At 51.7% G+C, this 24,283-nt stretch overlaps 10 protein-coding genes across 10 annotated transcripts; 7 read left to right on the forward strand and 3 right to left on the reverse strand.

Annotated features, from left to right (window-relative positions):
* Window positions 1–77: 77 nt before the first annotated feature.
* MAK11 lies at window positions 78–1,631 on the reverse strand (the record flags this gene model as incomplete). The annotated part of the gene is made up of 1 exon (XM_064873091.1): window positions 78–1,631. The coding sequence occupies one exon, from the start codon at window positions 1,629–1,631 to the stop codon at window positions 78–80; it is 1,554 nt and encodes a 517-aa protein (XP_064731749.1).
* Window positions 1,632–2,150: 519 nt separating this feature from the next.
* eaf1 (RNA polymerase II transcription elongation factor SpEAF) lies at window positions 2,151–6,360 on the forward strand (the record flags this gene model as incomplete). The annotated part of the gene is made up of 3 exons (XM_064873092.1): window positions 2,151–2,194; window positions 2,289–2,414; window positions 2,517–6,360. The coding sequence occupies 3 exons, from the start codon at window positions 2,151–2,153 to the stop codon at window positions 6,358–6,360; spliced, it is 4,014 nt and encodes a 1,337-aa protein (XP_064731750.1).
* Window positions 6,361–7,041: 681 nt separating this feature from the next.
* Window positions 7,042–7,554, forward strand: PMZ80_004669 (uncharacterized protein; the record flags this gene model as incomplete). Its single annotated transcript, XM_064873093.1, has 1 exon — window positions 7,042–7,554. One exon carries the CDS (start codon window positions 7,042–7,044, stop codon window positions 7,552–7,554), a length of 513 nt encoding a protein of 170 aa, XP_064731751.1.
* Window positions 7,555–8,788: 1,234 nt separating this feature from the next.
* On the forward strand, window positions 8,789–9,520 carry PMZ80_004670 (uncharacterized protein; the record flags this gene model as incomplete). Its single annotated transcript, XM_064873094.1, has 1 exon — window positions 8,789–9,520. The coding sequence occupies one exon, from the start codon at window positions 8,789–8,791 to the stop codon at window positions 9,518–9,520; it is 732 nt and encodes a 243-aa protein (XP_064731752.1).
* Window positions 9,521–9,939: 419 nt separating this feature from the next.
* On the forward strand, window positions 9,940–11,097 carry PMZ80_004671 (uncharacterized protein; the record flags this gene model as incomplete). Its single annotated transcript, XM_064873095.1, has 1 exon — window positions 9,940–11,097. The coding sequence occupies one exon, from the start codon at window positions 9,940–9,942 to the stop codon at window positions 11,095–11,097; it is 1,158 nt and encodes a 385-aa protein (XP_064731753.1).
* Window positions 11,098–12,744: 1,647 nt separating this feature from the next.
* On the forward strand, window positions 12,745–13,844 carry PMZ80_004672 (uncharacterized protein; the record flags this gene model as incomplete). Its single annotated transcript, XM_064873096.1, has 3 exons — window positions 12,745–12,825; window positions 12,856–13,232; window positions 13,358–13,844. The coding sequence occupies 3 exons, from the start codon at window positions 12,745–12,747 to the stop codon at window positions 13,842–13,844; spliced, it is 945 nt and encodes a 314-aa protein (XP_064731754.1).
* An 845-nt stretch (window positions 13,845–14,689) lies between these two features.
* On the reverse strand, window positions 14,690–15,682 carry PMZ80_004673 (uncharacterized protein; the record flags this gene model as incomplete). The annotated part of the gene is made up of 1 exon (XM_064873097.1): window positions 14,690–15,682. One exon carries the CDS (start codon window positions 15,680–15,682, stop codon window positions 14,690–14,692), a length of 993 nt encoding a protein of 330 aa, XP_064731755.1.
* A 2,975-nt stretch (window positions 15,683–18,657) lies between these two features.
* On the forward strand, window positions 18,658–19,318 carry PMZ80_004674 (uncharacterized protein; the record flags this gene model as incomplete). Its single annotated transcript, XM_064873098.1, has 2 exons — window positions 18,658–18,732; window positions 18,785–19,318. The coding sequence occupies 2 exons, from the start codon at window positions 18,658–18,660 to the stop codon at window positions 19,316–19,318; spliced, it is 609 nt and encodes a 202-aa protein (XP_064731756.1).
* A 498-nt stretch (window positions 19,319–19,816) lies between these two features.
* PMZ80_004675 (uncharacterized protein) lies at window positions 19,817–22,558 on the forward strand (the record flags this gene model as incomplete). Its single annotated transcript, XM_064873099.1, has 1 exon — window positions 19,817–22,558. One exon carries the CDS (start codon window positions 19,817–19,819, stop codon window positions 22,556–22,558), a length of 2,742 nt encoding a protein of 913 aa, XP_064731757.1.
* A 547-nt stretch (window positions 22,559–23,105) lies between these two features.
* Window positions 23,106–23,804, reverse strand: PMZ80_004676 (uncharacterized protein; the record flags this gene model as incomplete). The annotated part of the gene is made up of 1 exon (XM_064873100.1): window positions 23,106–23,804. The coding sequence occupies one exon, from the start codon at window positions 23,802–23,804 to the stop codon at window positions 23,106–23,108; it is 699 nt and encodes a 232-aa protein (XP_064731758.1).
* Between the last annotated feature and the right edge of the window lie 479 nt (window positions 23,805–24,283).

Here is a 24,283-nt window from a genome sequence, read left to right on the forward strand (position 1 = left end):
ACGGAATGGACTCTTGAAGTGTAGTACCTATGAACATGGGTATTGCTGCTATTCATGAGGATCATGTATTATACCCCTCAGTCCTCATCACTGCTATCCTCTGAATCTGCGCCACTACCTAGTACACTTTCGGCTTCTGACAAACCGCCTTCTATATCGTGAGGAGGCAGCATCACGAAAGCCTCCAAGCATGTTATCCTGCTACCTGTCGCATAGACCTCTTTTGCAGCTGATCCGACCAGGCCATCGTCAGAAGAAGGCTTGTTCAATTCAGACTTATTGACCATGAGTAGTCTCACCTCACCATTGCTGCAGCCGACCACCACGAGATAGCCTGGGTACTCATGCTTAGCCAAATCTAATATCTTGAAATCCTTGACACGATTCTGTATTGAGTGTTTCTCGCCACCCATATACGCCACCGGGTTGAGAACCGGTATATCCTCTTGTGGATCGGAAGCTTGCGTGGTGTCGAAGAAGAGGATCTTGCCATCCTCCGTTGACACTGCCATCAGCTGCTTCTCGTCATCGACGGCAAAGTAGGCGATTTGATGCACCTTCGTCAACCGCTGTGGCATCAACGCACACCTTGGCTTTGAGTCCTGACCAAAAACGACTACGCCTCGTTCAAAGGCAATCGCAAATTCCGTGCCGTCCTTGTCCCATTGAATCTTTCGACCTTCCCCGTGACTGTACTTGCCTTCCTTAACAGCTTGCAAGATTGCACGATCAAAGTTCAGTACGCCCGCTTTCTTCCCTGTAACCAAGTTCCAGAGTCTCATCGACTTCTCACCACGTCCAACACTGACCATAAGCTTCATGCTTGGGTGAACCGCGAAATCGTTCACACCAGCTGGTGTCGTCCCTACGTCTGTGCTGTCTCCAGAAGCTTGACCCGCCACCTTCGGCTTGGGAGCTTTGACTGTGGAAATAACTTCTAGGTCCCGCACACGAGTGATCGAGATTGTGTTGTCTTCGCTAGCTGATAAGAGTTTCGATCGCGAAGGAAAGTGTAATGCTGTGACACTGGAGGAGTGCTGCACTAGAGTGCCTAACTCCCTGTTCATCGGGTTCTCGCTGATCTTGTTTGGACCCAAAGACGGCATGGATGGGACTTTGCGGCCTTTCGAATCTGCTTCGGGCATGGGGGATGCTGAAAGAGAATAGACATTGACCCGCTCATCTGAACCTCCGGTGGCTAGATACACGCCCTGACTTGAGTCCTCTGGCATAGGCGATAGTGCGAGACATCTGACCGCCGATGCATGAGCGTTGAACAGAAATGAGTCTGCAAAGGTGGCTTTCAGATTATCATCCTCGATAGAGATATTGGCGGAGATGCCATGCAGTACTCGCTCGTAAGAACCGGTGACGATCTGAATGGTTGGGAACTCGGTCTTGACATCGACATGCTTTTCAGTCTTGCGTATTTTGGGAGCAGAACCTTTTGGCGCTGGAGCGACGGTCCCATTCGATTCCTTTTCAATGCCATTGCTGCCATTGACGATACTCTTCGTAGCGACTTTGGTCGACCCTGCATCCTTTGGTTGACTTTGAACCTTGGCTGCCTTCGTGGGGCCATTCGTGGTTGCTGCACTCCGGTGAGCTTCATCTCTTTTGCGCTTTGCCATGTTGCAAAATTTGCGAGTCAAGCATCAAAGCAAAGCACACGAGGCTTGAGCTTTGAACAACGGCCAAAAGTGTATATGGCTAACTGCAAATAGTTTTTCAAGTGTACTACAGACTGAGCAGCTCGCACGCAATGATCGCAAAAGCATATGCAGTAACAAGAATGCTATGACGCTTTACAGATAGATTATTGCATCGCATGGTCACCATTGATGATAGAGAAATTGAATTTGCTGCGACGAGCCAAGTGCAGCCTAATTGGACTAGCTCTAAGGGATGATTGCGGGCAGCGGAAGCCTCAACCATGAGGTATTCACTCTGGCCACTACCTCCGATTATTGTCGCATCGTCGCTGTTTCCCATACCCTCTGGACTCAACCCTCTGTACCATTAGTTTTCGACCACATTACATTCTCATAATTATTTCTGAGCGACTCATTCCATGTTTTGACTGTCAAAGTACCTTCAGGCCAAGTTTCAAGAAGTAATTCGAATGTTGTGTCATTCAGATAGGCGGCTCGATGCAAGTAGTCGAGCAAATACGACTCAAGAAAGCAGATGCACAGTAAGTCAACAATTACCATCAAGCGACTAAATACAATCCAAAGCTTCTGGGCAATATGTTGATTGATGATGTGTAGGTCGTTGTTGCTGTCTAGGAAGAGGAAACTAGCAGAGTTATACTCAGTCACAGCGTGCACCGGGTTCCGACCCCAAGATCAAGTCAACCATGACTCCTACGTCCAGCAGCTGCAAGCATTCCAGGATGCCAACGATTTACAACAGTACGTGTTCCCATGCGATATACTACTTATATGGTTAATCCGATTTATGTCGCGTGCATTCCCATTGAACGTGCATCTTTGCTAATGTTCATCTACGTGCAGAGGCCGGCTGTTCGTCGAGTCGTCCTTACCTCCGCGACGCCAGATAACCCGAACACTATCCACTACTTCTGCCCACCAAACACAACTACCCCTCGATACGCCTTTAAAGACCCTGAGGAGATCCAAGTCGCCGCCGAACCGCGTGTTGCAGTCAAGCCGTACAGGCTCATTGCAGCCAGTCAGTCGGCCAGAGTCACCTCGGTCACATGCACCATCGCGACCAACCTCTACCCGACCGCCAGACGACGTCAAAAGTGGTGCCAGGCCTTCGGTTCAACCAGACGCGCCGTCAAACGGGATAGTACCTCAGCCGGCTGGCAGAGCGTCGGACATAGCGATAGCCCAAGATGGAGAAAACACACCTGCTGCGGATTCCGAGGCCAATGTGCTGCAGCCACCGAACAAGCAGCGACCGAAGACCCCCATTATTCCACCTCCGGTAGAGACACAAGATGCACAATCGTCACCTACCTCTTCCAATGGAAGGCAGCCTTCACACACGCCAGCACCCGAAGCTGCCTCTCCAACCACAAGCCCTGGGGATGAGACTGCGCCAACCTTGGATATCATGAACACGAAGGCGCCAGAGCCACACAAGGACGGCCCACAGACTCCTGAAATGGTCATTGCTCCAATACACAAGATGTCGATATCGTCCATCGATGTTGATATGATTGACGTAGATCCATCCACTGCCTTTGATTCGCCAGTCCAACCTTCCAAACATCCACCGCCTTCGCCTAGAGACACTAAACCTCAGAAGCCTTCAATCAGTGTCGATACTCGAAACGAACAGAAATCTTACTTCGATGCCCGGCAGAATGCTGGCATCGTCGAAACGCCTGGTCTCATGCCCAGTCATGATGCTTCAAAACAGACACCTGTCACAACTCCCGCCATTGATCCCGCTCGAAGAGCGACCAGAATCCAGTCAGGTGTCCTCCAAAAGAAATCGGTTTCAGAGATTCTAGGAGAAACACCGAGATCTGCTTCCCCTAATGAATCACCCGCCTCAGTCTCCGCAAGAGCAGTGGAAAAGGAGAGAAAAGACAAGGAAAGAAGCCGACTATCGACAGTCGTGTTTGCGAAGCCTCAGCGGCCGAACGTGGAGTCTGACACCATTGAAGTGGCGAGGGTCGATCAGCCCTCGAACGAGCTTGCTAACTCGGAGGAAAAAGATTACATGTACACACTTTTCGAAAGTAAAGCTCACTCCCAGAATCGGCAGGGATCTCTATCATACCTGCTGCAGCACTCACACAAAACATTATCGACTTCTGATCATCTGGTCGACTACCAGTACCAAGCACATTGCCGAGTGCTGAAACGCCTCTATCAGTTGCAAAACCTCGACAAATGGAGCCTGAGACAAAGAAAACGTGCAGAGGAACCCGCCCGACCGACTTCGCATTGGGACTTCCTGCTCGACCATGCGAAATGGATGCGGACAGATTTTCGAGAAGAGCGAAGATGGAAATTGGCAGCTGCGCGCTCTGTCGCTGAATCCTGCGCAGAATGGGTGGCGGCATCTCCGGCCGACCGAAAAGCGCTCCAAGTTCGAGTGCGTCCGCCGAGACTAGCCGACGTTGAAATGACGAATGATTCGAGCGACCACATCTCTTCCCCTCCGGGGCTCGAGCCTCACGGGGAAGATGACTCTGTAAGTGAAGACATTGCTGATCCTCGGGATGTCGTCTCGTCTATAGCACCAGCTGCTATATTCTCACTTGGGGCTTCTGATTTCACGTTCACGACAGAGAAGACGCCTGCTTTCGACAAGCTGCTGAATGAACTACCGCTGTACCAACCAGTCAAGGTAGAGCCAGATCAAGCCAAGTCGAATCTGGCTGAGAAGCTCGACAGTCGTTGGAAGACCGATATTGTTCCAGTCTCGAGATACGCAACAGACAAGCTGAAGGTCAAAGACTACAAGCCTCCACTCAAAAGAAGCAGATACGATTACAATGTTGACGATTCGCCGCCATCGAAGAGACCAGCTTTGGAGCCCCGAGAGACGGGTGTTGCGCTGTTCATGCCAGAGAACAAGCATGTGCGAGATCGGATACATCCAGGCCACGCCTTTCGTCCTCCTTCAGAACATCCTATGCCTTCTCAAGCCTTCTTCGAAACACGAATGTCCTCGCAATGGCTTGCTTCCGAAGATGACGAAGTTAGGCGCCAAGCTCGCGAATACTCGTTCAACTGGACCCTGATCTCTGAGTTGATGACGCCTCCGACGCTGTACAATTCTGGCCAGGATAGGCGCTCGGCATGGGAATGTTTCGAAAGATGGATCGGATTGGAAGGTATGCCAGCAGATATGGCCAAGATACCATATTTCAAAACCTATTCGAATCGCATCGAGACTGCTCAGCGAAACGTTCAAGCTCAGTGGGAAGAACATGAGAGACGTAACGGCACCACACCAGTCAGCAACCGAAAGAAAACCACATTGCCTGTACGGGTGGAGCGAAAGCACAACCGGAGACACTTGTTCATGCTTGATGCTATGCGCAAACTCGCTAAGAAGAGGGAAGCTGTTCGACAGAAAGCAATGCATTCAGCAGACATGGCTGCCACGCGCAAGTCAAACGATGTTCATGCTCCACGGCCAGGCATGAAAACACCAGCCGAATGGTCGCAGCTGAAGTACGAACGAGAACAGAAAATGGCGAAGCAGCAAGAGATGTACAAACAGCAACTCATTGCTCACCAAAGAGCTGTTGTGCAGCAGCAACGTGGTGGACAGAACGGAACCAGCACCGGTCTGCCTGTTCCGCCCCAAGCTTCAAGTCAGATGCGCATTGGACCAAATGGAGCACCCATACCAGGAATGCCTAACGGTCATCCTCAGGTGCCTAATGGTCAGCCTCGCCCACCTCCTAACATGATGGGTATGCCTCCGGGTATGGGTATGCCTGCTGGGATGATTGGTCCGAAGGGTATTCCACAGCAGATGGCTGGAATGCGGGGGGGCATGGCCGGTTCGCCACAACAGATCAAGATGCAACAAGAACAGCTATTACGCCAAGCTCAAGCCAATGGATCACACTCATCGCCTAATACGCAGCAAGCATCGATGGCTAATGGTCAAAATGTCAACAATAGCGCAGTATTCATGAATGCTATGAACGGGGCCAACGGTCAAGGTTCACCCTCAGCGACGGGCAATACGGCATCACCACGGCCTCTATCGAGTCACATGCCACAGAGTCTGTCAAGCGGATCTATGCCGAAGATCAATCAGCTCTATGCGAGCATTAAAGAACGTAACCCAACCATGTCTGACGATGAGGTTCGCAATATTGCTACCCAACAACTCGTGTCATGGCAACAGCAAGCTACAGCGGCTGCGGCAGGTAACGTCAGTCGTCCCAAGGTCAACCAAGCTGCACTCAATGCAGCAATGGGCGCGGCCAACTCTGGAGCATTTGCTGCATCGCAGAACGCGAACGCTATGAACATGAATTCCGGGCTCAACTCTTCTGCACCGGTGAATCAAGGCATTATGAGCTATGAGCAAGCACAACAATATCACCAGCGAATGCGAATGCAGCAGGCACAGCAAAATGCCGCCCGCGGTATGCCCGCACCTCTGGGGCCTGGCATGACGAATAGTCCCGTGATGAATATGGCGAGGCCAGTGAGCCAGCACAGTCAGGCTGGGATAGGTCCAGGGATAAACCGCAGCTCAGCAACGCCGGCTAGAGAGCAGAGGAGTGGAAGCGTTTCTACAGCAGTGAATGGCGCTCAGCCGGGACAAAGTCAAACACCGGCACCTAGTCAAGGACAAGGCCAACACAGCAGTCCAAGACCGAATCCGTCCACACCAATGCCAACGTGAGGCACTCGGGTGAGCGGGCGTTGCAAGCAAGTGTGTGTACAGAAATATTGGGTTTCTAGCTGCCATGGGCGCATTGTACCTGGAATATCGTGCTTGAAGTGCATGGAGCACACAGGACATAGCATGATTTGTAGGAAACATTCTTAGTGGCATCTCCAGCGAGATCACCAAATCAACAATTTTGATAACCCGGAGCTTGTATTCAGGTTCCTCTTTCGCAGTGAGGAGCTACAGACGTCGAATCTTTCTGTACTGTACTATGTGATCGTAGCGGTAGTAGGAAGCCCATTATTGCATGACTTGCCATCGTGCCAGGCACTCCAGGACAGATGAACTTTGCTTGATGCCTGAAAGCCTGAAGCTCGGATCGTGAGGCTGAATGTTGGCCTTGCCGACCTGCGCTTGAATGGGCCAAAGCACGATCTGAAGAAGCGAATGAACTGCTATACCTGATCCCTTGCAAACACTGCAATTCATCCTCTCGGACGACACACAGGAATCTAGAGCAGACTTGTGTTCGCTCCTTCACCGTACGGCATCTTTGAATTGCGACTTCAGCTAGCCTGGGAACACTACTGCGCGGACCATCAACGGAACGATCACTTGATCACCATATTCCGAACTTGATACATAACACGGACTCTTCTTACTGCGCGCGGCTCACACACACCCACGGACACCATGTCCCTCGTCGAGCTAGCAAATATCTGCTCCCATATCAGCAACGCCTCCAAAGCACGTCTAGGCTTCACCTCGATACCCAACTCAAAACTCCACCTCAAGCTCGCCCTCCAACTGCAAAACAGCGGCTTCATATCCACCGTTGTCCGCGGCGGACCCACACCTCCTCCAGCGCACCACCTCCTCTCCCACCCCAGCTCGAACACCGAGGGCCACGAACTCGAACCCGTAACGCGGGAAAATGTCGCGAGTCGCAGGTTATGGCTTGGTATGAAGTATTGGAACAGCGAGCCTGTGCTGGAGAAGATGGAGTTGGTATCTAAACCGACGCGGCGGATATGGATGGATGTTGAGGGGTTGAGGAAGTTGGTGTTGGGGCGGAAGAATGGGTATGTTGGGGGGTTGACGAGGCCGGGGGAATGTCTTTTTGTGAGTACGGATAAGGGGATTATGGAGGCGAGGGAGTGTGTGGAGAGGAAGATTGGGGGGCAGTTGTTGTGTAAGGTGCGGTAGTGTACTGGAACCGACAGAAAGAGAGGCAGGGCTACACTACCAGTACGAATTACAGGGGCAAGAGGGCTTCAGCACGGCTCCTATTACTTTGCTGAATTGTTTATTGGCACTGCGGAGGCCGCCCCGAGTACATGGTGCTGTGAGGCGAAGGATCATCGTGCATGTTTGACTAAGTGTGAATATGGGGGCAGACGTGAAAAGGCGGCGATAGCCACATCGACAGCCTCCGGGTTTGACTTCGGCAGATCTGGAGTAGAATTTCGAGCTCGAAGACTCGGCTTGATTTGCTAGCAAGATCAAGATGTACAAAGAGACGTGGGCATCAACTTGTGTACGAATATGGAAACATTAACCACCTTCGCCGGTCCGATCTGTTGACATGTGACCGATGTCAGTGACCGACTGATATGAGCTGAATTCAGATTTGTCCAAACATTCAGAAAGTGCTCAGGAACGTCACTGCTTGTGTTCAGAGCTAAGGCTTGGCCATGGTGATGCCACCTGATACAGGTCCTCGCTGTTAGGCAGTTACGACCCACAGTCATCACATGGACGGATTGCACCTGTCCGCACGACCTTACCAACTACATCCCACTACAGCATCCGTACATTACAGTACCAACATCGCAGATGCCTACCTAGGTATCCAATCTGCCATTTTTGACGATGTTGGGCAAGTACGACCCACAGGCCTGTCTTTACATCTCCCTCTCTTCTTTCCTCTCCACCAACTTAGCTAGCTAGCCACCACACAATACTATGCCCATCTCGTGCCTACAACGAGCAGCAGCAGAATTGGACAATATCGGCAGGCATATTGAAAGTAAGGTATGTAAATCTGCTCTGCTAGGCAGACATCCCATATGCAGAACCTGGTTGACCAGTTGAATGAGAGTACCAAATACAGCATAATCACTAATTCCCGCAACCAGATGTATACATGGCTCGGCGAAAAACATGAGCATATTTCAGAAGGTATATTAAGGGGGAGACTTTCCCGCTGAAATGCCATAACTTTTCTACCAATTCAAGAGAGCTTACTACACTACTTGCATAAATCACAAGTAACAAGGCTTTAACACAAACGAACTTCGAAGGCACCTTAACAACACTACCTCGAAACAAACTCTTAACAACACCACACCTCAACAACACCACCTTCAAACAAACTCTTAACAACACCACACCTCAACAACACCACCTTCAAACAAACTCTTAACAACACCTCAACAACATGGCCCGAATCATGAAATCCATCTCCACACTCCTGAAGCCAGCCGCCGTGCTCCTAGCGGTATCCTCAATGATCCCTACCGCCTCGGCCCAATTCCCATACTTAGCACCATCAGGAAAACAACTCAACTGTCCCGCCATTTTCCCCGACGAGCCATGCTTCAAAGACCCAGAACGATGCTACGCAGCATGGCGAGATCTCCCAGGCGAATGGCACAACCCCGTAGCCCCCGACTACAAGAGGGACGTCAACGAAAAATCCATGCGCTATCCAACGCGCAACACCGATGATCCCGCCGCCGAACCCCTCTCCTTCGACATCCCCAGATTCCACGCCATCGCGAACATCACAGGGGATCAGTACTTCATCGACGCCCCCACCTCCAACTCCTCCGACCTCGAACCCCGCGGCACCCGCATCCACCAAGGCGACTGCTGCCGCTTCACCGAGATGTGCGCAATCTACATCTCCATCTTCAACGAGGAGCGCCTCTATTACCAGCACGAGGACATCCAAGCTAAGCTGATGTGCTGCCTTGATCTGTGGGCTGGCAGCTGCGAGCTCGGGAAGCAGGAAAAATTCGTGCCGTTCTATATCTGGCCTGAGCCGAGGTGTACAAGACCTAGGGTGCATGAGTATGACCCGTTCATCTCGGGGTGTTTGGGGGGTGGGAGTCCGGTTGGGCAGCCGACGCCGGATCAGGGGTGTGGGCAGAATATTAATGGGTGGTAGGTGGGTAGTGGGTGGGCGGATGGATGGGTAGGTGCACAGGCAGATGCGTGGATTGGGGATGGCGTCCTCTCGAGAGAGAGATTGTGTGTCTGTTCTTGGGGTTGCAACCCTGCTGGTATTCGGGCTAGTCACAGTGCCTGAGCATGTTTTCTTGTACCATAAGTACTAGGTACTGTAAGTATTTACCTAATTTAGTCTAGTTTCACTAGCTCTTGGCTAGCATTGTCTGTACTGTATCTTAACAAATAATTAACTGAAATAATTTGTGGCTGTGTTAGATATTCTCGTGTTCCGCCTTCCGCCTTCCATTAGTTCTTGATGTCACCACCTCATGCCATTATTGCCAGATTAAATGTAAGCATGCCTTCTCACGCTTCACAAGAGGCGCACCGCTCGCCTCTTGCGCTTAATACACAAACATGTCCATCCCCTCCGTCCTCATCACAGGCGGCACCGGCTTCGTAGGCTCCGCCATCGTCCGCGCAATCCTCGAGAAACACCCACAATGTCGCATCACAATCCTCGACATGACAATCGACAAAGCCATGTGTCAGCAGCGGGGCATCGATCATCCTAACGTCGATTTCCTAGAAGCGAATATCCTCGACGTTGAATCACTACGCGATGCCTTCAACACGAACAAACCGACAGCCGTAGTCCATACAGCGGGCTTCGTCCCACCACTCGAAGAGCGCTACCACCGTCGTCTAGAGAAGGAAGCCCTCCGGATCAACGCAGACGGCACGCGCAATGTCCTCGATGCTGCGATTGCTGTAGGAGTCAGGGCATTCGTGTACACGAGTACCTGCTGTGTCGTGATAGACGATTACACACAGAGTTACGCTAACATTGATGAGCGCTGGCCGACGGTCGAAAGGGGCAAAGCGAGTATTTACGGCGAGAGTAAAGCCGTCGCGGAGATCGCTGTTTTGCAAGCTAATGGGACTGTCAACGAGGAGATGAAAATCACGCTGCTGACCAGCTCGATTCGGCCGGCTGTCATCTATGGGGAGGGCGACCACCAACTCGTGCCGAGTATCGTGTCTTGCATCATCGATAAGTCTGAAAGTCCATTTCGCGTCGGAGACGGCATGAACATGTGGGACACAGTCTACGTCGGCAACGTCGCGGATGCACACGTCCTCGCGCTGGAGAATCTCCTAAGTGACACGCCCACTGCAGCGGGCGAAGCCTTCTTCATCCAGAATAACGAGCCGACTTCATTCCGTGAGTTCTGTCTGCAGGTGTGGAAGAGCTACAATGGACATATCCCGCCTTATGTGGTTCCGATTCCGGCGGGGTTGGCGTGGGCGTTGGGGTTGTTGATGGAGACATTGACGTATTTTAGTAGGACGCCGGCGACGTTGAGTAGGGGGAGTGTTAATGATGCGACGGCGGTTCGGTATGCGAGTGGGGAGAAGGCGAGGAGGGTGTTGGGGTTTATGCCGCGGGTTGGGATGGAGGAGGGGATTGAGAGGAGTTGTAGGGAGTATAGGGCGAGGAGGGAGAGGGAGGGGAGACATCCGAGGAGTAATACTGAGGTGTTGGTGGGGAAGTTGAGGGATTATCTGGGGTGAGGGGGAGTGTTGGCCAGGTACAACTCGGTCGTCGCGAAAGTGGCTCATGCACTTGCTAGCAACATAGCCAACCACTTGTACACGGTAATCCAAAGTCTCCGTGCTATCAAACCACAGCTGTGTCGCTGCTTGATCATGGTCATGTGGTTCTGATCGTTTGCCACACACGGTGCTTCCGACGCAAAGCAAGTGACAGTGCCCGCTGCCACAAGTGACGACAGTCGGTGAAGAGTTATCATCTACAGAGCCAGAATTTGAGTCACAAATGGTCAAAGTTTCCCGATTGGAGAGGCAGGGTTCTCAGACAGAAGCACCGTAGTGGGTTGCTCTTGTCTATGGTTCATCCCTCGAGGACAGGAAGGAACTTGAGCATAGGGTCCCTTCGGGTGGTACCGCTCAAGATTTGTCCATAAAAGATTATACCCTTAGGTTGGTCGAGTGTTCGATTCAAGTGAGGTTGAAAATCTTTTTGCGTTTGGACCATCCGTTTCACTTTTTTCAAGTTCTTCGCAAAGTGATTGAAAATACTGAGGTGTTGGTAGGTAAATTGAAGGATTATTCTGGGGTGATAGGGAGTGCTTCTGTGTGAGGATGATGTGTGGATCATTGAACCTGTTTGCGTTCGCTGCATTAGGTACCTAGGTATGCTTGCAACGCGGGAAGTGACAGACTATCATTTACTGCCGCAAGTGAAATCAGCTTTTTGACAGTCATAGTTCTCAAAGCCCAAATTCTCGTCGCAAATGATCAACAATCTGGATTGTAGGGGCAGGGTACTTGGTCAGGGTCGGTGAAAGTCCACACTGTTAGGATATCCCCCGAGGACATGAAGGGGGTTGAGCGCAAATTGGCCACCTACGGGGTGTTATTAGTCAAGATTTGTCCATACAAGGTCATACGCTGCTTCTGGTCGCAACTCGAGTATTCGAGTCTCGTCGGGGCGATGACCTTTTTGCGCTGAATCCAAGTAAGTGTTTCACTAACTTTGGGGAAGTGACTGATCGAAGCTGGGTATGGCAGTGATATCAATGCTACTTTCCTTCGAAAAGGCTGGTGACTCGAATTCAACGCATTGAGCCTGGAATGCCTGCAACTCCGAATGCAAACCTTGGAACAGCAGGTCGGAGTGCTTCGACAGCTGCTGAATGCCGCAGCGCCAGTTCACAGCCACCAGCCTGAGAGGCTGTACTTCGACACGGTGGTGGTTGGCAGAAGGACCACAGCAGAACATGAAGTATTGATCACCTAAAGCGCACCGAGCTTTCAAGTCCTTCCCATTCATCGGTGGTGGTGTGGGCTAGTGGGCAGATCAGCAGAATATCGCATTTGGGGAGGGCGCTGGTGTATTCACAACCGTGTGTCCTAAAGCTTCGAATCTCGCATCCTGTGTGATGTCAGTCACTTTCTGGAAAGCAGATATCACTATAGGGGAGGGCACCAGGGCTAAGATCCAGATCATATCGTTGCTGCCTAGCTGCGTTCAATATGTGCCAGCTGTCCACCACTTCGCTCCTGCCTGGTGTCCCCCCTGGTTTTAGCCTACATCACCTGCACGTAAAGTCAGTGCCGGCCCTTCTATTTCAGATACATCACTATCAACATCGCACAACGCATACTTACCACCACAACCATCATTCCACTATCATCATGGTCCTCGCCCATTTCTCCCAAAGCATATCCCGCCACCACACAATCTACCTCCTCTACGCCTGCTTCTTCGCCTCCGGCGTAATCGACGCAGCCAGCTACGCGACCTAGGGAGTCTTCGCAAACCTCCAAACCGGAAACACAATAGTCGTCGCCGTCCGAACAGCCGGGAAACCTCTCGCCCAACACAGATTCGCCTTCCTGAAGTCCATTGCCGCGGTCATATCGTACAGTCTGGGCGCTACGGTGTTTAATCTATTACACCGCAAGATCGACGCCGTGGGGCCGGATGAGGAGGGTGTGCAAGATGGCTCGTCGTCGAGGAGTACACGAAATGCGACGGTGCGTTGGAAGTTGATGTTGAGTTTTCTCATACAGGCGATATGTATTGCTGTTGCGGCGGTGTTGGCGCAGAGACATATCGTGTCGAATCAGAAGATAAGCGATACGTCACAGTTCAGCTCTGGGAATGAGCGGAACCCAGCTGGGTGAGTCCCTCCATTCCGGGTTGCCTTTCAACTACCATCTCGGAATCAGCTTAGTCTCTGTATCCATGTGGCGCATTCCGCGGCACCATCTATACACATAACTTAGCTTGTGCTAACACCACCAGCGCCCCAAACTACCTCGACCTCCTCCCCATCGCCCTCCTCGCCTTCGAAGCAGCCGGCCAAGTCTGTCTCAGCCGCGTCCTCTCCTTCGCCGATCTCCCCACAATAGTCATATCCACTCTGTACCACGATCATATCGCGGACTCCCTCTTTCTATCCCGTGATATCAAAATTGCACGCGAGGAGGCCGCGAAATCTTCAGGAGACCAATTCACCGAGCCAGATCAAGAGCAAGATCAAGCCAGCCAAGACCACCAGGAGAAATCCGGTAAGAGGAAGACGTTTTGGCACAACATCTGGCTTGTCAGCAACGGGCGACAGAAGAGACAGGTATACAGGACGGTGTGTATTGTTTGTCTTGTTGCGGGGGCGACGACGGGGGCGCAGGTTGGACGGTATGGAGGGGGTGTTTGGGCTGCGCTTTGGGTTGCGGTGGGGGTTAAGGTTGGTGTTTTGGGGGCTGTGAGGTGTTGGGCTGCTGAGGGATGAGCGATAGAAGGAGGGAGAGGAAGGGTGCTGAAAGGGGTATTCTTATGGTTGAACGAACAAACCAGTACTCAATGAATGCGTTGATATCGCTGGCGCTTTTTCGGCTTTGAAGCCGGTGCTACACTGTAGTTAGTACGTTGTGGTGCTGTGTGTGTTGTGTGGATACTACTACTAGTAGTGCTCGTCTCTCGTGCTGGGATTGCGGTTCTGGTCGTCGATGTCCTCCGGAGATGTACGAGACGGATCAACCTCACCCGGTCGCAGAACGGCCGGCTGAAGACAACTGAGGTATGAAGTCACCAGGCAGATTTTCAAGCGTAGTCTCGAATGAATACTCTACCCTAATTACTCTGTCGGCTTCTTTTCAGAAATTGTGATTGTAGTTGTCAAAAGTACGTACGGAATCTATGCGCCTGCGTTGTATGAGAAGCGAATTACCCAACCTTGCGCCCTGCTCACTAGGTGGAGACAGTTGCGAGAGACCACTGGTCCCCTAGAACATAGTTCGATGGATGTACCTGTAATCTTCCAGTTCTGTTCCACCTTGTGCGCCAAGAAAATGACCCTTCTCGTTTCTCTCCGGCGGTAGCCATTGAACTGATTCAGCTGAATGATGGCAGTAGCTTCCAGAACCAGTCACTTGTCCCTGCTCTATGACAACGGCTGTAGTGACACCTGAAAGACGTCACACTGCTTGACTGCCTCCCTGCCTGGCGTCTGTGCTTACCGCGCTCTCGCTTCCCCTTGGGGCTGATGATTCACCGGTCTGTATTGCATCGCCTGCTGTTAGAGCCCGCTACCCGCACATCGGCAATGCACATCCCCCTTCTCAAGACCTTTCTTACCTACCTACCACCAACGCGCTTGCCTCGCTTGGGGGCCGTTTCAGCTGCTTGTCCTGGTCTCTTCTGTCCGGGCTTCGGATCTGCCTCGCGGCCACGTCCGCGGCCGCCGGTTCCACTTGCAGTTGGTTGGACATCATCGCTTGCCTTGTCTTTCAATGCTTCGAATCGGGCTATGTAGAATTCTGAGGCTTTGCTGGACTTGAGGAGGGCAGCAAGCGCATTCAGAGGTTCCAGGCACTGCTTGATGGATGGACCGGAGAATTGTTCTAGTGCCTCGAGAAGAAATGGGCTGTCTTTGTCGGCTTGGCGAATAAGTATACCGAAGAGACTGAGGTTATCGCTGTTGGCTGGTGCTGTGCCTCTGGTTGAGCGACGCGAAGATTCTGCGACCGGTGGTGCAATGGCTTCAGAGGATTGACAAACTTTTCGAAGTGCTGAAAGCAATCCAGTGAGTGTCTGGGTTTCAAATAATGGTGGCTGGCCATCCATGGACAGACGTCTGATGACGTCTTTACTCAATCCATCCGAGAGTTTGACAAAGTCACTGATAATCGGCTGCAGAGATTCCTTGACCGTTGCAGCGGTTGGACGGTTATCAATGAGGGAATCGTAAGCATCGAAACATGAGTTGAATCGGCGTCGGACCTTTTCGTTGTAGAGTTGTGCACGGAGATCGGAAGATTGCAGCTTGGTGCTCATCCATGCCCAGGCCTCATCGTCGTACGCTCCCAACTGAAGCAGAGTCCCGCCGAGGTTGCCTTGAATTGTGTGGTTGCTGCCAAGCCCAGCGGGCTCTTCCATATGTTGATCTATGTTGTTGAAGATGTTGGCTTGATACTCAGACGGAAGCTCGGTCTCCTCAAAGCTAGACAGGATGTCTTGCAAATGCAAGGCCCTTGCTCGGATCTCTTCAGCCGGAGCCATTTCGGTGTCAGATGACCGCAAAGGAGATTCGAGAGTCAGCTGTGCGAATTGATCTGTTGGCGTAGACATGGCTTCCTGATGTGATCGTGGCACAATGTTGATGTAAATATTTCCCAGACCTGCGAATCATTATATGTGCCTTGCGTGCCAAAACTCGGAGTGAAAAGTGAAAAGGAGACATCGTAGCTTTGAGTGGCCTTTTGTGACCGTGCGCCGCAGGACGAAGTAGCCTTGACAGAACACTGTGATACTGCTTGATCAAAGGTCAGTTGATGTTAGTGGGGCATAGAGGACCTGAGCGATGTCATCCAACACCTCCATCAAGGGAGAAATCGAGTAGAAGACAAATCTTGCAGCTAGCGGCCATGTGGACGGACATTGGCAGTTGCATGTCGAGGCCGGAGCAAGGCACTAGTCAAGCCTTGAAGACTAGATACAGGTTCGGCATTAGTATAGGACGAAGCCATTATCCTTGAACATGTTCGATGGAGCCAAGGTTGGTGGGTTCGAGGCGCACACGGACGTTCTTTCGTCTGCTCGTATCGTCCCGCTAGAGGTTTGGTAGATGTCCATGAAGAACAGGTGGTCTTGGCCACGATCACGTGACTGTTGCAATCTGCACTATTATCGCTGCCTGATTTGTCGGCCTCCAACCTTTGGGCCATCAAAACGGTCGGCCCCAGGCAGCGCTTAGACAACCACTGATGATCTTCTCCCATGCGCTCGAGGTGATGAACAAGAATCGAGTCTGCCGAAAGTGGAATGCTAGTATTTGCTTGTTGAGTCGCTAATTGGTGTACCATATGATGCAGCCGTTAGTTGACGTGAAGGAGTGCACCTTTCTCTTAGAGTTAGCCTTGCCTGCATATATCGCATAGTGCATTGCAGAGGCACTGATGTTCCTATGCCGGTCGCGCAGCTAGTGCAATCAAAGAAGAATCTCCCTTGCGTCCACATCTCGTGTGCATCTCGCTTGTGGAGTTCGGCTGTGTGGCTCAAGCTTGTGAGGAGATTTTGCATCGAATCGGAGCATTTGTGGAATCAAGCACAATGCGGCTCGACGGCTCATTCCATAGTGTAAGAGCTAGGTAGGTACTGGTCGGTGCGTGCTCTGCCGGAGGAAGAAGTGGTTGTATAAGAGAGGTCCACCGGATGGTCTCGTGTGGCCGCCCAAGGCGTCGAGGAATGATCGCATCGAGATATCCCGATGCATCGTTACTGCTTTGAGGTGGAGTGCATATGAATGTGACGGAAGTGAAGGAAGAGCCCGTTTCGAACCTGGCAGTGTGCTTGCAGTTGCCGATGTCGTAATGGCTGGAAGCTCGATCACAGTGTAGGCGTATATTTGCTCCTGCCTTGTATTTGTCAACAGAGTATACTTTCAGACAGGGACCCTGTGCGTCGATAATGGTTGCGGAAGCGAGGCCACTATCACCTCAGTCAGATCGTCCTTCTTCGGCGCGTCTGATGCTAATGGCGAGAACCAGAACGAAAAGGCACACCAACACCTATCTTCACGTCAGCCACGTCCAGCTGTGGTAATCCGAGCTAGACTTACCAGCAAGCTGAGCACAAATATTACTGTTATTTCCCATCCACTAGATATCGCATTACCCCTTGCCATCTCGGATTGCCAGTGAAGAAATCGGTAGCAGCCAAGGATGGTGGTAAGCAACGCCATGATATGGCAAATGCTTGATAGAGGAATGCTGATTACGAAGAAGCCGAGGACTGGGTCAGGACTCAGAGAGCGATACAACCGTGTGACTTGAGCAATGATTACCCCGAGCATAGCAAAAGCTTGTGCAGTGCGGATCCAGCCAAGTGCTGTCCTTTCGTTGGCTATCAGAATCGGGTAAGTACGATACATTGGCACAAGCTTTATAACTGACCTAGGTGATCCCGGCATTTGACATGGGGTACAGACAAAGAGACATATCTGCGCCAGAAAAGCGAGAGGGTCTTTTGATGCTTGTTGGAAGTAGCACTTGCGACTCGATGGATGATGAAACGTTCTGGCACTTCGTCCAGGTCAAGTGCTTCCTGCTCTGATCGAACGGGTAGCACCTGCTCGGCTCTGAGTGGTCCATGCTGTGCGTTGCTTTCCATGACAGAAACTGCTGCTTAGCGACCGCACGTTAAGGATGAGGCGTATGATACTGTCTATGAATGCCAGCATATTGCAGATGAAACACTCACTCTGAGAAAAAAAGCAGATGTTCAACTTCAAGTTCATGGTCAGAATTGTAGCTCTGAGGCACCCCGTGCCGGATTGCCGTGCGTGGTTTCTAAATGCCCTGCGAAGTCATGTGATCACATGATCTTAGTCAGCAGATGAAAATATTGCATCTGACACAATGTACCATTGCCAAATATATCGATGTTATGAAAGGCAGCATTTTATTAGCGATGGAGTCTTGCCAGTGCGAATTTCACGGAAGTATTGCGATGTAAGTGAAGGTGAAAAACGGTGACCAGATACAAAAAGCGTCGCGAAGCAACGCCGAGAAGGCGACATGGCTTGCTGGTTCACATAACAGCCCGTAGCAACAGCAAGTGGGAAGCGAGCAATTGGATCTTGGAAACGAGGCCCAAAGCGGCGTCCGACGCCTTATTTTCCAGGGTTTTGAGGTCCGGAGAGAGTCGAAAAGTGAGGTGTAGGCTGCAACACCTGATTTCTCCCAGCCCCACGAATTGTCAAGGGAAACCCAGCCCTCTGTTTCTTGTCCAACGTCGCATGATCCTGCGTCTCTATTTCATTTACAGCTGTTTTCTGCTTTCCCAAACTTGTTACATTCCTTCTCTTCCACGTGCGGTACTTGCAATCCTCGTCCGACATCAGCACCGAGCGTCGAAAAGCACAGGTCCACTACCACGCCTGTACCCGTGTCCCCGCACCACGATAACCACGACGAAAGTCCGCCAGTGACGTACTTGAACACGCCTGATTTCGACGCCTGTACTTTCTACATTATTCGACAACATCAACCACATCGACAGCATCGACCCAGTCTCATCGCTCGGATTTGAGCTCGTCGCCCATCATGCTCGGCGGTCTCTTGTTCTCCTTCTGGAGAATCGCTGAAATTCTTACGTTGATCCCAGTAATTGGCATGCTCGTAAGTACTGCACCGAAATACAACTTGATCTTATGCTAACATTATTGTTCAGGCATGGTTCGTTAGTGGATTCAACAGCCAAAACCAACTCACTCCTTCGTCGATCCTCGTCCTCTTTATCGTTTCGATTCTGGCTTGCGCTTGGGCTCTTGCGACAGTCATCCGGCTAGGCTCAACTCGGAGATCGGCCCTCTTCGTCGCATTTATCGATCTCTGCTTCGTAGGCGCATTCATTGCAGCCGTCTATGAACTTCGCAGCATTGGCAGCGCAAACTGTTCCAACTTCACTGCGTCACCCCTTTTCGTACAGATTGGGCCCTTCGGCTACTTTGGCCTTGAGAATGGGTCAAAGTGGTCCCTGGACATCAACAAGAATTGTGCTATGCTGAAGGCATCATGGGCATTCGGGATAATGAACACTATATTTTTCTTCTTCACCAGCATTCTCGCAGTCTTCCTGCACAGACACGAGAAGACTGTGGTTGTGAAGGAAGTTCGGAGGTCAAGACATAGCAGCCGGAGAGGACACTCCAGATCGGGTGGCTCTCGCAGGAGCAGCAGTGGCCGACGATCATACTATGTCTAGACGACTTTCTTTTCTGAAATGTACTCAACGACACTTTACGACTCACGAATTTCATTCCTATCTTCATAATGGATGTCTTCAATTCGGGTGCGTTTTAGCAAGCGAGGAATGGCAGGAGGACCGGAAGCAAAATGGACGGCCAGATATTGATAGATGGAATCAAACAAATTCTTGAAAGTACAAACACTTCTCTCCTGCGCACATGCTCGTACGAATCACCTCCAGTCGAGGGCTCTGCTATAGCGATTGAAGCCTGAGGCATCAAATCGCTTGGGAAAGTGAGTCGCCTCCCACCCACTCTTGCAATCGGAGACCTCCGCCAGCTCCAATGAGACCCGATCTTATCTAAACTTGCCACGGCTGAGACTCCTTCTTTTCGTACATCGTGCAGGCCAGACAAGCTTAGTTCATTCAACATCACTTTCTAGCATCTTCAGCACTTCCAGCCAAGTAGCAGCAGATGTTGCAATCACTGTCCTCGTCGAGATACCAACATCTATGGCCGCCGTAAAACGAGTCTTTAGGGGCCTCTGGCAATCGGCCGACAACGTCAACAACAACCATAACCATTTAGATAGCACGTCTCCTCCGAATGCTGACTCACTTGTCTACAATAGCAACGTCGAAGAGATACGACAAGCTGAATACCCAACACTACTTGGCACAACCTACCTAGATCATGCCGGAACAACACCCTACGCCAGATCAGCAATTGAAAGGTGGACAGCAGAACTGACAACGAATCTATTCGGCAACCCACATTCCGCCTCAGCGGCGTCTCAGCTATCTACTAGGCGTGTGGACGATATCAGGCTTAAGGTGTTGAAGTTCTTCAATGCTAGCCCTGAAGACTTCGATGTTGTCTTTGTCGCCAATGCCACGGCTGGGATCAAACTCGTTGCGGAAGCATTTCGCGATAGTGCTGAAGGTTTCTGGTATGGGTACCACGGCGACGCGCACACAAGTCTTATTGGGTGTAGAGAGCTCGCTAGCCAGGGCACGAAATGCTTCGAAGACGATGAAAGTGTGGAATCATGGCTGGCTAGTCTGGGAGAGTCGCGACCGGATTCAGAGTCTCTGCAGCTCATTGCATACCCTGGTCAATCAAACATGTCTGGCAAGCGTCTCCCATTGGAATGGTGCAGCAGGATCAGGGCGGCGGCGGCGAAAACGCAACAACGCATCTATACCTTACTTGACGCTGCAAGCCTTGTGTCAACGTCACCTCTTGACCTCAGCGATGCGTCTGCAGCCCCAGATTTTACTGCACTCAGCTTCTACAAAGTCTTCGGCTTCCCGGATCTAGGTGCCTTGATCGTGCGCAAAGAGTCAAGCAGCGTACTCATGCAAAAGCGGTATTTCGCAGGCGGTACCGTGGATGCAGTCGTCAACTCGGACGGCGGCTGGCATGCGAAGAAAGCATCTCTGCATGATGCGCTTGAGGAGGGTACGCTTCCATTCCATAACGTCCTTGCGCTCGATCATGCTATGACTGTTCACACCCAGCTTTTCGGATCGATGCAGCAAGTTTCAAGCCACACCAGGTTTCTAGCACAACAGGCGCGCATGAGTCTGCGAAGTTTGCGCCATACGAATGGAGCACAAGTCTGCGACATCTACAGTGATGCGGACGGACCTGACCAGGGGCCACTTATAGCCTTTAACCTCAAAGATAGTGCTGGAAAAGTCCTGAGCGCTTCAGAAGTCGAGAAGCTGTGCATAGTCAAAGGTATCCAGCTCAGAACAGGAGGGCTATGTAACCCTGGTGGCATTGCTCGCCATCTGGGCTTGTCACCCGAGCATGTACGCTCGAACTACGATGCGGGCAGGAGATGCGGTGGCGAGAATGACATGGTCGATGGTATGCCGACTGGTGCTGTCAGGATTAGCTTTGGTGCGATGAGCACAAAATCCGACCTTGAGCCATTCATTGACTTTATTGAGGAGTACTATGTTGAGCGCGGGTTGCTGAAAACATTGCCAGCCCGGACTCTACACCCAGATCCCAAGAGGCCGAGCTTCTTCATTGAGGCGCTTTCGGTCTTTCCCATTAAGAGCTGCGCTGCGTTCCAGATACCAGCAGATCAGAGATGGCAGGTCAAAACGAAGGGACTGGCGTGGGACAGAGAGTGGTGCTTGGTTCACGAAGGTACAAATGTTGCACTGAGCCAGAAGCGGTATCCGCGTATGGCACTGCTGCAGCCGAGTATCGATCTTAGAAGGCGTGTACTACGGGTGTCACACATTTGCAACAAAGTGGAAGGACAGATCGAGATCGAGATCGACCTCGACGACGACTCATCATCCACCGTCATCTCAGCAAAGACATGCTCCAAGGACGCTTTCCGGCTCCAAGACTCAAAAGTCTGCGGCGACACGATACCTTTGCATGTCTACACCTCCGCTACAATCAACAACTTCTTCTCGGAAGCGCTCGGTGTACCCTGCTGTCTGGCACGGTATCCACGAAGCGGCTCACCCAGGAATGCGAACATTCGCACGCCGAAGTCAACAAATGCTTCGCCAGCAGTGGCCGCGAAATCATCGTCGATGATGCTTGCGAATGAAAGTCCCATGCTTATTGTATCGCGGTCAAGTGTGAATGAGCTGAATAGGCAGATCAAGAAGAACGCATCAGACCGTGGCGAGTTGGAGAGCATTGAGATCTCTGCGGATTCGTTTCGTGCTAATATTGTTGTTGCTGAGCATACGGAAAACTCGGACAGAGGGACACCCTACGATGAAGACGATTGGACTTCGGTGTCCATATTGTTACCGTCGAAGGACACCACCACAGCGCATGACTTACCACGCCATCTAAATGGGCCGGATCAGATTCACCGCTCAGCAGAACACGCACAATCAGACACATCCTCCACACAGAGCATTCCCTCCTCATCCTCATCTAACACCACAACACCAACGCCACCAACCCCCTCAAGCCGAACCAGCACAACATCCACCTCAAACATCGCGCCTCCGCCGCCCATCAAGCCAGTGAATTTTACTGTCCTAGGCCCCTGTCAACGCTGCCAAATGGTCAGTATCAACCAACTAACAGCCGCTCCACAACAGGAACCGTTCTCGACGCTGGCGAAGAAGAGGCGGAAGGGGGATGGACGGGTTTGGTTTGGGGTTCACGCTGCGTTAGATTGCGGCGAAAATCTTGAGGTGGTGGATGGGGAGGGGGAGGAGGGGGAGGTGTTTGTGGGGGTTGGGGATGAGGTTTTGGCGAGGTAGGGGTGAGGATTTGATGAGAGGAAGGGGGAGGAAAAGGGTGATGGAGATTCGGGACGATGGGGGTTGGGATGGATGAAGTGAGATGGATGACGCTGGTCATCTATGTGTATTTATGTATGTACGTCTCTATATCCAGACTTCTATGGAGCTGTTTGGTCGACCTGTACTGTATATTGTGGCTGCGTATGTCACATTCACCTCGAGTCCAGTGGTTTATCGAACTGTCTTCGGCCTCTTTTTATCCTTTCACAACATGCATTAGCCTCACTGGAGAGTCAAACCTGCCAGCGAATATTGATCTTGGCCTCTTTCTGCAATTTGCCTGCGTCATGTTCTGGCTCTTTTCGCCGCCCGGCATAGAGTGTGCAGACACTGCTTGCTTCCTCTCGACCCTTGGAGAAAGTACTGTGTCTGACTGCGATTGCCTCCAGATGCTGTATTAGTCCACTCGTGCAAGAATCGCGCATGCTCAATTGTTGGGCGTCGTCCCTTCGCCGGACATAGTCGGGCTGATCTGTTCCATGTCCCTGCTCTTATCTTCACCCGCTCACATCTTCTGTCTCCTCGCCGTAACCCACAACCCATCCGCCTCCGCCAACACAACCCCCTCCCGATCCACAATCTGCCCTTTAGAGTACCACTTCCGCCCCTGCCGCCCCACCAACCACGTCTTAACCAGCACCTCACCCGGAGTTGGCACAGGCGCCCGATACGTAACGTTCAGATTCGCAGTGTAGAGACTATCTCTTTCCTCCTTGCCATCAGCTTTTGTGTTGTTGTCGTGCAGCATGATTAGGAGGCCCATTGTTTCGTCGAGGATTGCGCATGTTACGCCGCCGTGGAGGGTGGAGGGGTGGCCGTTTAGGCCGGGGCTTGAGAGGGAGAGGAGGGTGAGGGCGTCGGGGTGGGATGGTGCGATGGCTGGTGTTTTGTGGGATGTGCTGGATGGTGGGGGGCTGTTCGATGGCTCTGGGGTGTTGAAGTCGCGGAGTTGAATTGAGATCATGTGCGGGATTGTGACGGTGGTGTTTATGGTGCGGGAGAAGAAGTAGTCTTCGCCGGAGGATTTGAGGTGCCGGGAAAAGGTTGGGATTACTTTGTACTTTGGGGAGGTTATAAGGGGTTGCAGCCAGGAGATGGATTTGAAGTGGGATATTGACTCTGTGGGTGGTGCGTGGTCTGCGAGGAAGGATGTCATGAAGTTTGAGGTGTTGAGGTGGGAGGAGTCTTCGGTATCTTCTTTCATGGTTGCGGTTGTGGCTGTGGTTGTGCGAGGTGAGCTGGGGGTGTCTGCTGGATCTGAGAGGGTACGTGGTGACTTGTCAGCTGGTACAATAGGGCGGATTGATTTAGCTGTATGCAGTTGGCCGTGAAGGTCGTCTTTCCACGTCTTCGTGTATCACGGCATTTGCGACCATGTTGGAGGAATTGTACACAACGCTGGCCCGGCGCAGCTTGAGTGTACCTCGGCTCGGAAAATTAGTGGGCTGTCGGTAGACTTACTTCTTTTAAGAGCATGTTTTGAGACCGGTGGGCAGGCAAGATCGGCTGCCGGCGCCGTGGTGACAGAAGGCTAGCAGATCTCGAGGCTCGGAAAGTGGCAAGTATGGATTTCCAGCCACATGTTTGGAGTCTGACAAGTGTTGATCTCAAGCAAGGTTTGGAGCATGCCATTTCTCTGGGCATTTTTGGTGTGGTCATGGTCGCTTCCGTAGCACTTTCAGG

The sequence above is a fragment of the Knufia obscura genome (genome assembly GCF_036327395.1).
Source record: "Knufia obscura strain CCFEE 5817 isolate CBS 148926 chromosome Unknown scaffold_4, whole genome shotgun sequence".
Taxonomy (NCBI): domain Eukaryota; kingdom Fungi; phylum Ascomycota; class Eurotiomycetes; order Chaetothyriales; family Trichomeriaceae; genus Knufia; species Knufia obscura.